This window comes from Pseudophryne corroboree, chromosome 6, assembly GCF_028390025.1.
Source record: "Pseudophryne corroboree isolate aPseCor3 chromosome 6, aPseCor3.hap2, whole genome shotgun sequence".
NCBI lineage: Eukaryota > Metazoa > Chordata > Amphibia > Anura > Myobatrachidae > Pseudophryne > Pseudophryne corroboree.
The window spans coordinates 837,732,623-837,748,239 of record NC_086449.1 but is presented as its reverse complement, the minus strand read 5'-3'; the positions used below and the strand labels follow the sequence as shown (position 1 = coordinate 837,748,239).

The following is a 15,617-nucleotide window of genomic DNA, read 5'->3' as shown; positions in this document are numbered from 1 at the left end:
TGCCTGGTATCTGATTTTAAATTCCCCGCCCTAGCCTGATTGGCGGAGCAGGCAGGTGACGTCAGACCTGCTCCGCCTCCTTGCCCTTGCTTGTGATGGCGGCGCCCTTGCTTCCGGGAAGCCGCCGGAGAGCAGCGCCGACCCGCCGCTGAAGCCGGAGACTGACAGGGGAAGAGAGGCGCCGGGCAGACCAGGCCACCCGCAGGGACAAGCGCGGTCGCCGCTGCCCGAGGTTCGTGACAGTAGGGCTTTTCACTGAGGAGAATATTCAGTCATACTCCCCTAGAGACAAGATAGATGAGCCTCACACTGAAGGGGATATAATATCAGATCTCATTTCACTGCATTTCATTGATTCCTGAGGAAGATTACTTACTACAATACTTACCAACCTACAGAAAAAGAATACTTTAATTCATTAATATACAGAAATGAGTTAACTATGACCAGAACAATTAATCTCAGTCAGATATAGACTTACCTCAGCCACAGCATAGACACAAGTATTGGCAGTAATATCAGCTGTTATTCTGTCATTTTGATTTATGAGCAGCAAGTTTTCTTCTCTAAATTCAACTAAATAAATAAGAAAGAAGAAATTTCCATCAGTATTCTCTACACATTTCTGAAGTTTTAACACAGTATACGTTAACAAAGTTAATACTTAACAAGTGGGAACAAAGATAGATATGCAGTAATTCAGGACAAATTTCAGCTAACCGAGTCTACCATACATTTGGATTGATTCAGCCAGGATTAAGTGAGAAAGAGAATTTATTGTCAGAATTACATCTAGGAGGTAGTAAATAAAGAAAATAGAGACTTCATGTGCACCAACGTGATGGCCATAAATCCCTGCGCAGGTTATGTTAATTATAGAAGTTTTTAGTACCTGAGTAAGTACTTTGTGTTTAAAGTAACCAATTAATAAGATAAATTGTTACTAAATCCAACATTGTGTCAGTAATAGTGAATAGTAATAGTTATATGCATATAATAGTTATTTCATATGAGTAAGACTGTTACCATTAATATTAACTTTTCCGTTTTATTAGCCGGAATCAACTGAGATCGTCGGTTGCAGTATAATAAAATCTTATACTTATTCACTCAAGTGGACTGTGAATTGATATTATAATACAGCGTTACTGGTAGTAGCATAAGTTTTGATGTTACCATTAATAATTATTATCTAGCACATTTGTTATCCTGAACATTTAAAAAGGAAGGTAAATTGTGTCACTACAATATACTTCAAACAATTCTCTCTCTCTGTGAAGATCAAGAGGACAGGAAAGAAGGTATTATCATTATAAAAGTCATATTACGGTGGGGATAACAATAACAACGAATTAATAAAGAAAGGTGTACAATAGGCTTCAATGGGGAAGCGGTGATTGAGAGCCTGGCTGCCCAAAGCCAGTTAGCATGCTGTTGCTATGGTAGCAGCTGCTGTATCTCCTAGTAACAGCAGTCATATGGAGGCCAGCATTTGCTGGCCTCCATATGACTGCTCCATAACACATAGGGCTCCTCAGTCTGTTGGTTCAGGTGATTTGGTTTGTTATTTTTTAACCTCTTGAATGCCTACATATTCCGAAGAGGACCTGGTCTACACCAAGGATAGATGTATGCACACTGTCTTTTAAAAAAAATATTTTTTATATATTTTTTCAGAGGGTACTTGTGGCTCTCCAAGTACTGTCATACGGAGGAAACCTTGCTGGGACCTGTAGTCCTCCTGTAAAAACGATCTTATTTTTCAAAAACTAAACCTTCAATGCTATCAACTAGGCACCCAGGGGTGCTTGGGGACATAGCTCTTGGGCTGACTAGTCAAGTGGGGTAATGCTTCGGCCACGGGACCCTGTCAAGTGTGTCCCCTGGCTGTGGCATTGCCTCCCTGCTAGTAAAGCCCAGTGCTGGTTCTAAATATATGAGGGACCGCTATGTCTCTGAACTTTTACAGACAGACTGACTGTGAAACTCACCTTTAGGAAGCTGGTCTATTTATAGGCCCGTTATGCTGGGACTACTATGGTGACAGATCTGCCTCTCCAGGGTTCCCGATCTTGTTCGTTATCCCTGCATATAGGGTATGTAGCCATAGATTCTGTCAGTCCCTATATTCTGTATAGACTTTGCATAACATCTGGGCCAGTCCTGGTGATGGACAGCTCTCCTCACCCCCCCCCCCCCCCCCCCCGTGGGGCGAATTCGGACATAATTGCTAGGCTGTGTTTTCGCACAGCGGGCGATCAGATCTGAACTGCGCATGTGTATGCACTGCAATGCGCAGGCGTGACGGACCGCAGTGACGGGGAGCGATGGTCAGCGACGGGATGGTGCGAAAATTCCAAACGCACCAGCGATCGCAAGGAGATTGACAGGAAGAGGGCAATTGTGGGTGGCAACTGACCATTTTTAACAAGTGTCTGGAAAGATGTAGGAGGGAGCAGGCATTTGGAGCATTGGCGTTTCTATAATGGGTGCAGTGTGCGTGGTGCACACGGGCCCCTGAGTCCGCACATACTGCACCCATTTCTTCTATACTTAGTTTTCCGGAGTCCATCGCTGACCGTTTGTGGGCCCCCTCCTCTCCCGTAGCCGTCATGCCGCTGCTAGCGCACTGACCACTAGAGACTCTGGGACAGTGCCAGAGTCTACAGCACGTGCACAGGACTCCGAAAAAATGGTGCGGCGGGCATTTTTCGACATCCTGTGCATGCGCTGTAGACTGGCACTGTGCCAGTCTCTAGAGACGCCCCTGGTTTGGAGGGAGGGTGTCTGACGTCAGCTCCAACCCCGATCATCGCACTGAAAGAGTAAGGCCCGGGCTGAGCAAAGACTGCACAAAATTAGTTTGTGCGGCTCTCCTGCACATGCGATGGCACCTCTGCTCAGCGAATTCCCCCTCCCCCTGTAGGTGGCAATCACCTGATTGCAGGGATGCAAAAAACGCAGCCCTGCGATCAGGACTGAATTACCCCCTATATATGTAGTTCAACTGAACGCCCGTATTCCCCGCCGCAGCTCATTAGGAATTTATCTAACCCATTCTTAAAGGTGTTGACAGATTCCGCCATTACAACTCCCTCGGGCAGGGAATTCCAAACACGTATTGTCCTTACTGTGAAAAAACATTTACGCCGCATTGTGTGGAATCTCCTCTCCTCTAACCTAAGTGAGTGACCATGTGTCCTCTGTGCTGATCTTATAGAAAACAGGTCCCTCCCAAGCTCTGTGTATTGACCCTTTATATATTTGTAGATGTTGATCATGTCCCTTCTTAGTCTCCTCTTTTCCAATGTAAACATGCCTAGCCTTGCAAGCCATTCCTCGTATTCCAGCGTCTCCATGCCCTTAATTAGTTTGGTCGCCCGCCTCTGAACCTTTTTTAGCTCCAGGATATTCTTTTTGTAGTAAGGTGCCCAAAATTGCACACAGTATTCAAAATGTGGCCTCACAAGTGATTTATATAATGGGAGTATAATTCTCTCATCCCTTGCATCAATTCCCTGTTTTATGCATGCTAATATCTTATTAGCCTTTTTTGCTGCAGTCCTACTGTTAGGCGCCGGGGTCCGCTCGTCGGTGCGGCCCAGCGCCTAGCAACCAGGGACGCCGTACGCGTACAGCCGCCGGCTCCCTGGCAACGCTAGACGCCGGGTGCACTGAGCCGCACGGACCCTAGCAACGGGGACGCCACTGGCGGACCGCGTTCCCCGTTGCTGGGTCCATTTAAATTAGTATTTGCACCTGTTTCCTGGCCGTGCAGCAAGGCAGCTGCACGGCATTTATGCAATCAGCCCTGTCAGCAGCTGATTGGAGGGCTCCAGTTTATATGCTCTTTCAGTGCCTCAAACAGACGCCGGTAATAGCTTCCTGCATGCTGTCTCTATTTGCTGAGAGTGTTTCCAGTCTTGCTGTATCCGGTCGTCCTGTACTCGGAAGTCGTCATCTTGTTCCTGGAGTCCTGACTGATCACCGTTTAAACATCCAGTGGTGTTCGTGAGTCGCGGCGTTGCCGTGTGTAGCGGCTTGGCCGCTTTATCATTTATTATTTGTGTTTCGGAGCATTTTGCGGAGGATTCCGCTTCCACAGATCCACTCTGGTATCTGGCAGTGCTGGGTAGGAGTATTGGACAAGTGGATTTTGGTTGTCCTTTTCCCTGGCGGTTTTTCCGCACATACTTCTGGTTTTGTTAGCTAGCTTGTTGCCCTTGGCCTGTTGTTAGTCAGAGGTCCTCTTGTCATCATCCTGCCTCGGTTTTCCCTTTGTCTCTCACTAAGACCGGGGGGCACTGGAGTTGGGCAGACATAATCCGCCTTTCAAACGTGGCTGCCAGGGGCTCAAGACACCATAGTCTCGCAAGGGATTTCCGATAGCACGGGTGAGACAATAGAGTTAGGGCGCCAGGGGCAACTAGTCTTCCCTGCTCCCGTAACCAGCATTCCCTTCCAGTACTCTGGTCATTGTCATAAGATCTCCTCCGGTCAGGAGTACTGGAATCATAACATTATTACCGGCCAAACCAAAACTTAAAATTAAACAGGGTTTAATTTTTTCCTTATTCAGTTTTGTAAGAGTTATCGGCCTCATGAATCCCACAGGTTTAGGGCCAAATCCTGGTCAGCTCCTAGTCAGCCAGATTCAAGAACTTACTCAGATGGTTCAGGATCTTTCCCTTCGGGTGAAGTCGCAGGAAGATCTTTTACGAACTTCCCCGAGGGTAGTCCATAAACCAAAAATGCACTTGCCTGACCGTTTGTCTGGTGATAGGAAAGAGTTTTTTAATTTTAAAGAATCCTGTAAACTTTATTTTCGTTTAAGACCGATCTCCTCAGGTACTGAATCTCAGCGGGTCGGGATTATTATTTCTTTGCTCCAGGGGGATCCTCAGACCTGGGCATTTGGTTTAAAAGCAGAGGATCCAGCGTTGTTGTCAGTAGATGCTTTTTTTGGGTCTTTAGGGCTTTTGTATGATGACCCTGATAGAGAGGCATCCGCTGAAAGTCAGTTGCGCGCTCTCAGACAGGGTAGGAATCCTGCAGAGGTTTATTGTACGGAGTTTCGCCGTTGGTCAAACGACTGTGGCTGGAATGACCCAGCCCTGCGCAGTCAGTTTCGCCTCGGCTTATCAGTCTATAAAAGACAGTTTCCTTCAGTATCCCGCTCCTGAGACTCTCGATAAACTCATGGAACTTTCTATTAAGATTGATCGTCGTCTCAGAGAGCAGAGGGCTGAAAAAGGAGCACCTGTCAGGTCAACTCCATGTGTATATTCCATTCCTGAGGACGTAGAGGAGCCCATGCAGATGGGTCTCTCCCGGCTGTCTCCTGAAGAAAGAGCCAGAAGGCAAAACTCTGGTCTTTGTTTGTACTGTGGGGGTAAGGGACATTTTGCTCGTAATTGTCCGAACAAGTCGGGAAACGCCTCGACCAAGTGAATTGTGAGGGGGTTCACTTAGGTCTGCAGCTTATCTCCTCGAATAACTCCCTTTTAGTCCCAGCTAAAGTTTCCTTTGGCAGCCTCAGTTCTTCGGTGTCGGCTTTTGTTGACAGTGGAGCTGCAGGGAACTTTATGGATTTAACTTGGGCTAAGGCCTTAGGCATTCCTCAGTTATCTTTGGGTAGGTGTGTCACCATGCATGGTTTAGATGGGAGTCCACTGTCCAATGGGGTTATTTCCCTCTGTACACCCCCTGTACTACTTACGGTAGGAGCTCTTCATTCCGAAAAGATTGAGTTCTTCCTTACCCATTGCCCAGCAGTTCCAGTGGTTCTGGGTCACCCTTGGCTGGCCTTTCATAATCCCACCATTGATTGGCGGTCAGGGGAGATTTCACAATGGGGTACCTTCTGTGATAAGTAATGTATTACGTTTCCCGTCAGAATAGCAGCTGCCATTCCTGAACTCATTCCCGTAGAATACCAGGACTTTGTTGATGTGTTCTCCAAGGGCAATGCGGACATTCTGCCTCCCCATCGGTCTTATGATTGTGATATTGAGCTAATTCCTGGTGCCACATTGCCAAAGGGAAGGTTATATGCTTTATCCGGGCCAGAAACTGCGGCCATGAATGAGTATGTTAAGGAGAGCCTAGGGAAAGGATTTATTAGGCCATCTAAATCCCCTTTAAGTGCAGGCTTCTTCTTTGTGGAAAAAAAGGATGGATCGCTTAGACCTTGCATTGACTTTAGAGCCCTGAATAAGATCTCAGTTAAAAATACTTATCCTCTGCCGCTGATTTCTGTCCTCTTTGATCAGCTGCGTTCGGCTGTTATTTTTTCTAAAATTGACCTAAGGGGAGCGTATAACCTCATCCGAATCGATTCTGGAGATGAGTGGAAGACGGCCTTCAGTACTCAGTCGGGTCACTACGAGTATCTGGTGATGCCGTTCGGCTTGTCTAACGCTCCAGCAGTTTTCCAGGACCTCATTAACGATGTGCTCCGTGACTTCCTAGGGAAATTCGTGGTCGTTTACTTAGACGACATCCTGATTTATTCTGACTCAATTGAACAACATGTTACCCAGGTGCGTCAGGTTCTTCAAAAATTACGTGAGAATCATCTATATGCCAAGCTGGAGAAGTGTGAGTTTCATGTCACGGAGGTATCCTTTTTAGGGTACATTATTTCCCCTCGGGGATTCTTCATGGAACCTAAGAAGCTCCAGGCCATCCTTAGTTGGGCACAACCCACCAATTTAAAAGCAATTCAGCGCTTTTTAGGGTTTGCGAATTATTATAGGAGATTTATTCATTCGTTTTCCGACCTGGTTGCTCCCATTGTGGCACTGACTGAAGAAAGGAGCGGATCCTACCAACTGGTCACGTGAAGCTGAGTTGTCCTTTCGGGCCTTGAAACAAGCTTTTGTCTCAGCTCCAGTCCTCAGACATCCCAACCCAGAATTGCCCTTCGTTGTGGAGGTTGATGCCTCGGAGGTTGGAGTGGGGGCTATCCTATCTCAAAAGGATCCGTAGTCTCTGGAACTACATCCTTGTGCCTTTATGTCCAGGAAATTCTCCTCCGCTGAATCCAACTACGATGTTGGTAACCGGGAGTTACTGGCTATAAAATGGGCTTTCGAGGAGTGGAGGCATTGGCTCGAGGGAGCAACACATACCATTTCAGTATTGACTGACCATAAAAACCTGCAGTACATCGAATCAGCTAAGCGGCTGAATGCCCGGCAGGCTCGTTGGGCTTTATTCTTTACTCGTTTCAAGTTTATTATCACTTTCAGGCCAGGTTCCAAGAATACCAAGGCGGATGCCCTGTCACGTAGTTTTCTTCCGGTTCATAATAACAGTCCTGTTACTCCCATACTTCCATCTTCAGTCATTTTGGCAGGCCTCACACAAGATTTATTTACCCAGTTAAAACAGCTTCAACATCAAGCTCCTGGAAATACTCCTGCTGGTCGTCTTTACGTCCCTGAGTTTTTGAGAGCTACTGTTTTGACTGAGTTTCATGATAGCAAAGTGGCCGGGCATCCAGGGATCTCTAAGACTTTGGAGTTATTCTCCCGCTCAGTATGGTGGCCTGGTCTTTCTAAAGACATTAAGGAGTTTGTTTTTTCATGTCAGGTCTGTGCACAGCATAAGGTTCCCCGTTCCTTGCCTATCGGGCAACTTATGCCCTTAAATGTTCCTCTCAGGCCATGGTCTCATATTTCCATGGATTTTGTGGTAGACCTTCCTCTGTCAGCCGGATTCCGAGTCATATGGGTGGTAGTGGACCGTTTTAGCAAGATGGCTCACTTCATTGCTCTTCCCCGACTGCCATCTGCCCAAAGATTGGCAGTTTTGTTTCTCCGCCATGTTTTCAGACTTCATGGGTTGCCCACTGATATTGTTTCTGATCGGGGTCCACAATTCATTGCACAATTCTGGAAGTGTTTTTGTGCTTCATTAAAGATGAGATTGTCATTAACATCCGGTTACCACCCCCAATCCAACGGGCAAACCAAGCGAGTTAACCAATCATTGAAACAGTATTTGCGTTTGTACTCAGCCAAACTCCAGAATGATTGGTCCGAGTTTCTTCCATTGGCGGAGTTTGCTTACAATAATTCTTGTCATTCCTCCACTAATGTGTCTCCATTCTTTTCAGTTTTTGGTTTTCACCCCAGAGCTAATTCTTTTTTTCAACATTCCTCAGTTTCCTCGCTGACCTTAACCTCCCATCTCAGAGCCATTTGGAAAAAAGTGCACCTTGTTCTCAGAAAAGCGGCCTTTCGAGAGAAAATTTTTTCTGACAGGCTCCGACGTCCTTGCACTTTTAAGGTGGGAGATAGGGTATGGTTGTCGACTCGTAACATTAGACTTCGACAATCCTCAGCTAGATTGGGACCCAAATTTATTGGACCATTTCATATTATAAAAAAAGTCAACCCAGTTGCTTTCCGGTTACGTTTACCAAGAGCTCTCCGGATTGGAAATAAGTTTCATTGCTCCCTGTTGAAACCATGCGTTTCTTCCAGTAGATTTCCTCGGAAGATCTCTCAGGGAAGATCTCCAGTGGATGTACAGGGACAAAAGGAGTTCCTGGTGGAGAAGGTTCTCGATTCCAAATTGTCCCGGGGCCGGCTTTATTTTCTGGTGCACTGGAGAGGCTATGGTCCAGAGGAAAGGTCTTGGGTCCTGGATAAGGATCTTCATGCCCCGAGGCTCAAGAGGGCATTTTTTCAGGAATTTCCTCGGAAGCCTGGCTTTAGGGGTTCCTTGACCCCTCCTCAAGGGGGGGGGTACTGTTAGGCGCCGGGGTCCGCTCGTCGGTGCGGCCCGGCGCCTAGCAACCAGGGACGCCGTACGCGTACAGCCGCCGGCTCCCTGGCAACGCTAGACGCTGGGCGCACTGAGCCGCACGGACCCTAGCAACGGGGACACCACTGGCGGATTGCAGCAATTTTCCGCTAATTGCGCATGCGCAATTTTCCGCTAATTGCGCATGCAGCAATTTTCCGCTAATTGCGCATGCGCAATGTCCGCACTGCGACTGCGCCAAGTAAATTTGCTATGCAGTTAGGTATTTTACTCACGGCATTACGTGGTTTTTTCTTCGTTCTGGTGATCGTAATGTGATTGACAGGAAGTGGGTGTTTCTGGGCGGAAACAGGCCGTTTTATGGGCGTGTGGGAAAAAAACGCTACCGTTTCTGGGGAAAAACGCAGGAGTGGCTGTAGAAATGGAGGAGTGTCTGGGCGAACGCTGGGTGTGTTTGTGACGTCAAACCAGGAACAACAAGCACTGAACTGATCGTAGATGCCGAGTAAGTCCCGAGCTACTCACAAACTGCACAGAGATGTCTTTTCGCAATATTGCGAATCTTTCGTTCGCAATTTTAAGAAGCTAAGATTCACTCCCAGTAGGCGGCGGCTTAGCGTGTGCAAACCTGCTAAAAGCAGCTAGCGAGCGAACAACTCGGAATGAGGGCCATTGTTTTTCAACTGCGCATGTATCTAATGCTGAGTACACACTGTGGGGTAAATTTACTAAGGTGGGAGATTTTTAGAACTGGTGATGTTGCCCATGGCAACCAATCAGATTCTACTTACCATTTATCTAGCTGCTTCTAGCAGATAATAGATATAATCTGATTGGTTGCCATGGGCAACATCACCAGTTCTAAAAATCTCCCACCTTAGTAAATTTACCCCACTGTTGTACTGAATGACTGATATATCATGGGTCCGTCGGCCAGTGTGTATCAACCATATGTCTGATAATACCGTAGTTCACAGACATATCACGTCGGCCCTGCAGCACACACGATGACCAATATATCTACAGATATCTACAAGTGTGTGTACAGATGGTCAGCCGACCGCCCGATAACATGCTGCGGCTGCCGACGGCGATTGACGGCTCAACTGGGCGGACGCATGTAAAGGCCCGCCCAGTTCAAGACATCAGTCATAATGGATCGGGCAGTGTGTATGCACAACACAATGCCCGATCCAGATCCAGATATATCTACACATCTACCAGTGTGTACACAGCGCATGCGACCAAAGGTGGGACGCACAGGGACGCCGTACGCGTACAGCCGCCTGCTCCCTGGCAACGCTAGACGCCGGGCACACTGAGCCGCACGGACCCTAGCAACTGGGACGCCACTGCTGGGTCCATTTAAATTAGTATTTGCACCTGTTTCCTGGCCGTGCAGCAAGGCAGCTGCACGGCATTTATGCAATCAGCCCTGTCAGCAGCTGATTGGAGGGCTCCAGTTTATATGCTCTTTCAGTGCCTCACACAGACGCCGGTAATAGCTTCCTGCATGCTGTCTCTGTTTGCTGAGAGTGTTTCCAGTCTTGCTGTATCCGGTCGTCCTGTACTCGAAAGTCGTCATCTTGTTCCTGGAGTCCTGACTGATCACCGTTTAAACATCCAGTGGTGTTCGTGAGTCGCGGCGTTGCCGTGTGTAGCGGCTTGGCCGCTTTATCATTTATTATTTGTGTTTCGGAGCATTTTGCGGAGGATTCCGCTTCCACAGATCCACTCTGGTATCCGGCGGTGCTGGGTAGGAGTATTGGACAAGTGGATTTTGGTTGTCCTTTTCCCTGGCGGTTTTTCCGCACATACTTCTGGTTTTGTTAGTTAGCTTGTTGCCCTTGGCCTGTTGTTAGTCAGAGGTCCTCTTGTCATCATCCTGCCTCGGATTTCCCTTTGTCTCTCACTAAGACCGGGGGACACCGGAGTTGGGCAGACATAATCCGCCTTTCAAACGTGGCTGCCAGGGGCTCAAGACACCATAGTCTCGCAAGGGATTTCCGATAGCACGGGTGAGACAATAGAGTTAGGGCGCCAGGGGCAACTAGTCTTCCCTGCTCCCGTAACCAGCATTCCCTTCCAGTACTCTGGTCATTGTCATAAGATCTCCTCCGGTCAGGAGTACTGGAATCATTACACCTTTGGGTACTACTGCTTAGTTTGCTATCTATGAGAACACCTAAGTCTTTTTCCAGTACAGAATCCCCTAATGTTACCTCAGTGATGGAGGCGGTGTGATTGCTCTGTGTTATGTCAGTGACTATGGACAGATAACGATGTCCGCCATCTTCTCATTGCAGGGGTTACCACTCTGCCAGTCATAGGTGTCGGATACTTCCTCGGGGGCTTCTTCATGAAGAGATTCAAGATCACAACACTGATGTCAGCAAGGTTTGGTTTTTTGCACCCTAATAACGGAATACCTGCTGTATCTCCTGGCCTTCAGCATGACGTGCAAGAATGCGGCTGTAGCCGGCCTGACGGTCTCGTATGACGGGTAGGAGCTTACAATATAATATACAGCCAATAGTAATAACTTGTGACAATTGCTGTGAGTTATAGATAATATCAGCAAGTGATATACTAGACGATCATCTACATACCATACAGAGACCCGCACATACCATACAGAGACCCACACATACCATACAGAGACCCACAGAGCATGCAGAGACCCGCACATACCATACAGAGACCCACAGAGCATACAGAGACCCGCACATACCATATCGAGACTGCACATACCATACAGAGACCCGCACATACCATATAGAGACTGCACATACCATACAGAGACCCACAGAGCATACAGAGACCCGCACATACTATACAGAGACCCACACATACCATACAGAGACCCACAGCGCATACAGAGACCCGCACATACTATACAGAGACCCACACATACCATACAGAGACCCACAGAGCATACAGAGACCCGCACATACCATACAGAGACCCGCACATACCATACAGAAACCGCACATACCATACAGAGACCCACAGAGCATACAGAGATCTTCCATACTGTATAGAAACCCCCAGTGATTATCTCCATACTGTACAGAGACCCCCCCAGTGATCATCTCCATACTGTACAGAGACCCCAGCGATCATCTACATACCATACAGAGAGCCCCCCCCCCCCCCCCCCCCGAGTGATCATCTACATACCGTACAGAGACCCCCCCCCCCCCAGTTATCATCTACATACAAACATCAATGTTATATTGCGTGGGAAACCAGACTGTAACTTATGATCAGAGATATTTTGTGGTAATTTCCATCTGACGTTATAGTCACAGAGTATTTGTTTTATTTCAGTGTGGAGCAAGTGTCCTACGTGGGCAACTTATCCGCTGACTGTAACATGAACTGTGGGTGTCTGTCTGATGTGTGGGACCCCGTGTGCGGTGATAACGGGGTGGCCTATGTTTCTGCCTGTTTAGCCGGCTGCTCATCTTCTACCGGGAGTGGGCAGAATGTGGTAAGTGCGAGCTGCAGTCCGGGGGGATCTGTGGGAACCTGGATATTGGGGCAAATGGCTAATAAGTGCCCTGAATGTCTCAGAGAGGTCTCTATAGACTGTTACATGATGGGAGATCTGGTCAGGACTAGATACAGCTGGGGCAATATGAGGAAACATAACTAATTCTATACATTCATGGGAGATTCTGTGCCCTAATTACAGGACAATGGCTTCATTCAGCCTGAGCTGCTCTGGATTCTGTATGGGAATGAATGTCATAGCTGTCAGCAGGAAACAGATGCAGCAGTGACCCTGAGAGGGTGACAGCCTCCTACATACGGGGAGCATGCGCTGCGTGAGAAGACAAGGGACAAATACTGTACACTTACATGTGACGCTGATATATAACAGGGACATGTCAGTGTGTGTAGTCGTGTTCCTTCCATATGAAGCTCATTATAACTAGAGATGAGCGCCTGAAATTTTTCGGGTTTTGTGTTTTGGTTTTGGGTTCGGTTCCGCGGACGTGTTTTGGGTTCGACCGCGTTTTGCCAAAACCTCACCGAATTTTTTTTGTCGGATTCGGGTGTGTTTTGGATTCGGGTGTTTTTTTCAAAAAACACTAAAAAACAGCTTAAATCATAGAATTTGGGGGTCATTTTGATCCCAAAGTATTATTAACCTCAAAAACCATAATTTACACTCATTTTCAGTCTATTCTGAACACCTCACACCTCACAATATTATTTTTAGTCCTAAAATTTGCACCGAGGTCGCTGTGTGAGTAAGATAAGCGACCCTAGTGGCCGACACAAACACCGTGCCCATCTAGGAGTGGCACTGCAGTGTCACGCAGGATGTCCCTTCCAAAAAACCCTCCCCAAACAGCACATGACGCAAAGAAAAAAAGAGGCGCAATGAGGTAGCTGACTGTGTGAGTAAGATAAGCGACCCTAGTGGCCGACAAAAACACCGTGCCCATCTAGGAGTGGCACTGCAGTGTCACGCAGGATGTCCCTTCCAAAAAACCCTCCCCAAACAGCACATGACGCAAAGAAAAAAAGAGGCGCAATGAGGTAGCTGACTGTGTGAGTAAGATAAGCGACCCTAGTGGCCGACACAAACACCGTGCCCATCTAGGAGTGGCACTGCAGTGTCACGCAGGATGTCCCTTCCAAAAAACCCTCCCCAAACAGCACATGACGCAAAGAAAAAAAGAGGCGCAATGAGGTAGCTGACTGTGTGAGTAAGATAAGCGACCCTAGTGGCCGACACAAACACCGGGCCCATCTAGGAGTGGCACTGCAGTGTCACGCAGGATGTCCCTTCCAAAAAACCCTCCCCAAACAGCACATGACGCAAAGAAAAAAAGAGGCGCAATGAGGTAGCTGACTGTGTGAGTAAGATTAGCGACCCTAGTGGCCGACACAAACACCGTGCCCATCTAGGAGTGGCACTGCAGTGTCACGCAGGATGTCCCTTCCAAAAAACCCTCCCCAAACAGCACATGACGCAAAGAAAAAAAGAGGCGCAATGAGGTAGCTGACTGTGTGAGTAAGATAAGCGACCCTAGTGGCCGACACAAACACCGTGTCCATCTAGGAGTGGCACTGCAGTGTCACGCAGGATGTCCCTTCCAAAAAACCCTCCCCAAACAGCACATGACGCAAAGAAAAATAAAAGAAAAAAGAGGTGCAAGATGGAATTGTCCTTGGGCCCTCCCACCCACCCTTATGTTGTATAAACAGGACATGCACACTTTAACCAACCCATCATTTCAGTGACAGGGTCTGCCACACGACTGGGACTGAAATGACGGGTTGGTTTGGACCCCCACCAAAAAAGAAGCAATTAAACTCTCCTTGCACAAACTGGCTCTACAGAGGCAAGATGTCCACCTCATCATCATCCTCCGATATATCACCGTGTTGTACATCCCCCTCCTCACAGATTATCAATTCGTCCCCACTGGAATCCACCATGTCAGCTCCCTGTGTACTTTGTGGAGGCAATTGCTGCTGGTCAATGTCTCCGCGGAGGAATTGATTATAATTCATTTTAATGAACATCATCTTCTCCACATTTTCTGGATGTAACCTCGTACGCCGATTGCTGACAAGGTGAGCGGCGGCACTAAACACTCTTTCGGAGTACACACTTGTGGGAGGGCAACTTAGGTAGAATAAAGCCAGTTTGTGCAAGGGCCTCCAAATTGCCTCTTTTTCCTGCCAGTATAAGTACGGACTGTGTGACGTGCCTACTTGGATGCGGTCACTCATATAATCCTCCACCATTCTATCAATGGTGAGAGAATCATATGCAGTGACAGTAGACGACATGTCCGTAATGGTTGTCAGGTCCTTCAGTCCGGACCAGATGTCAGCATCAGCAGTCGCTCCAGACTGCCCTGCATCACCGCCAGCGGGTGGGCTCGGAATTCTGAGCCTTTTCCTCGCACCCCCAGTTGCGGGAGAATGTGAAGGAGGAGATGTTGACAGGTCGCGTTCCGCTTGACTTGACAATTTTCTCACCAGCAGGTCTTTGAAACCCAGCAGACTTGTGTGCGCCGGAAAGAGAGATCCAAGGTAGGTTTTAAATCTAGGATCGAGCACGGTGGCCAAAATGTAGTGCTCTGATTTCAACAGATTGACCACCCGTGAATCCTTGTTAAGCGAATTAAGGGCTCCATCCACAAGTCCCACATGCCTAGCGGAATCGCTCTGTCTTAGCTCCTCCTTCAATGTCTCCAGCTTCTTCTGCAAAAGCCTGATGAGGGGAATGACCTGACTCAGGCTGGCAGTGTCTGAACTGACTTCACGTGTGGCAAGTTCAAAGGGCATCAGAACCTTGCACAACGTTGAAATCATTCTCCACTGCGCTTGAGACAGGTGCATTCCACCTCCTATATCGTGCTCAGTTGTATAGGCTTGAATGGCCTTTTGCTGCTCCTCCAACCTCTGAAGCATATAGAGGGTTGAATTCCACCTCGTTACCACCTCCTGCTTCAGATGATGGCAGGGCAGGTTCAGGCGTTTTTGGTGGTGCTCCAGTCTTCTGTACGTGCTGCCTGTACGCCGAAAGTGTCCCGCAATTTTTCTGGCCACCGCCAGCATCTCTTGCACGCCCCTGTCGTTTTTAAAAAAATTCTGCACCACCAAATTCAAGGTATGTGCAAAACATGGGACGTGCTGGAATTTGCCCAGATTTAATGCACGCACAATATTGCTGGCGTTGTCCGATGCCACAAATCCACAGGAGAGTCCAATTGGGGTAAGCCATTCCGCGATGATCTTCCTCAGTTGCCGTAAGAGGTTTTCAGCTGTGTGCGTATTCTGGAAACCGGTGATACAAAGCGTAGCCTGCCTAG

The 15,617-nt window shown here is 47.9% G+C and overlaps 1 protein-coding gene across 1 annotated transcript in view; it reads left to right on the top strand.

Annotated features, from left to right (window-relative positions):
• The window catches only part of LOC134933875 (solute carrier organic anion transporter family member 1A2-like), a 133,429-nt gene that overhangs the window by 90,893 nt on the left and 26,919 nt on the right, over positions 1-15,617 (top strand). Inside the window, 3 exon segments of the mRNA XM_063929414.1 lie at positions 11,082-11,182; positions 11,184-11,278; positions 12,106-12,268. Of these exon segments, the coding sequence (XP_063785484.1) occupies positions 11,082-11,182; positions 11,184-11,278; positions 12,106-12,268 (359 nt within the window).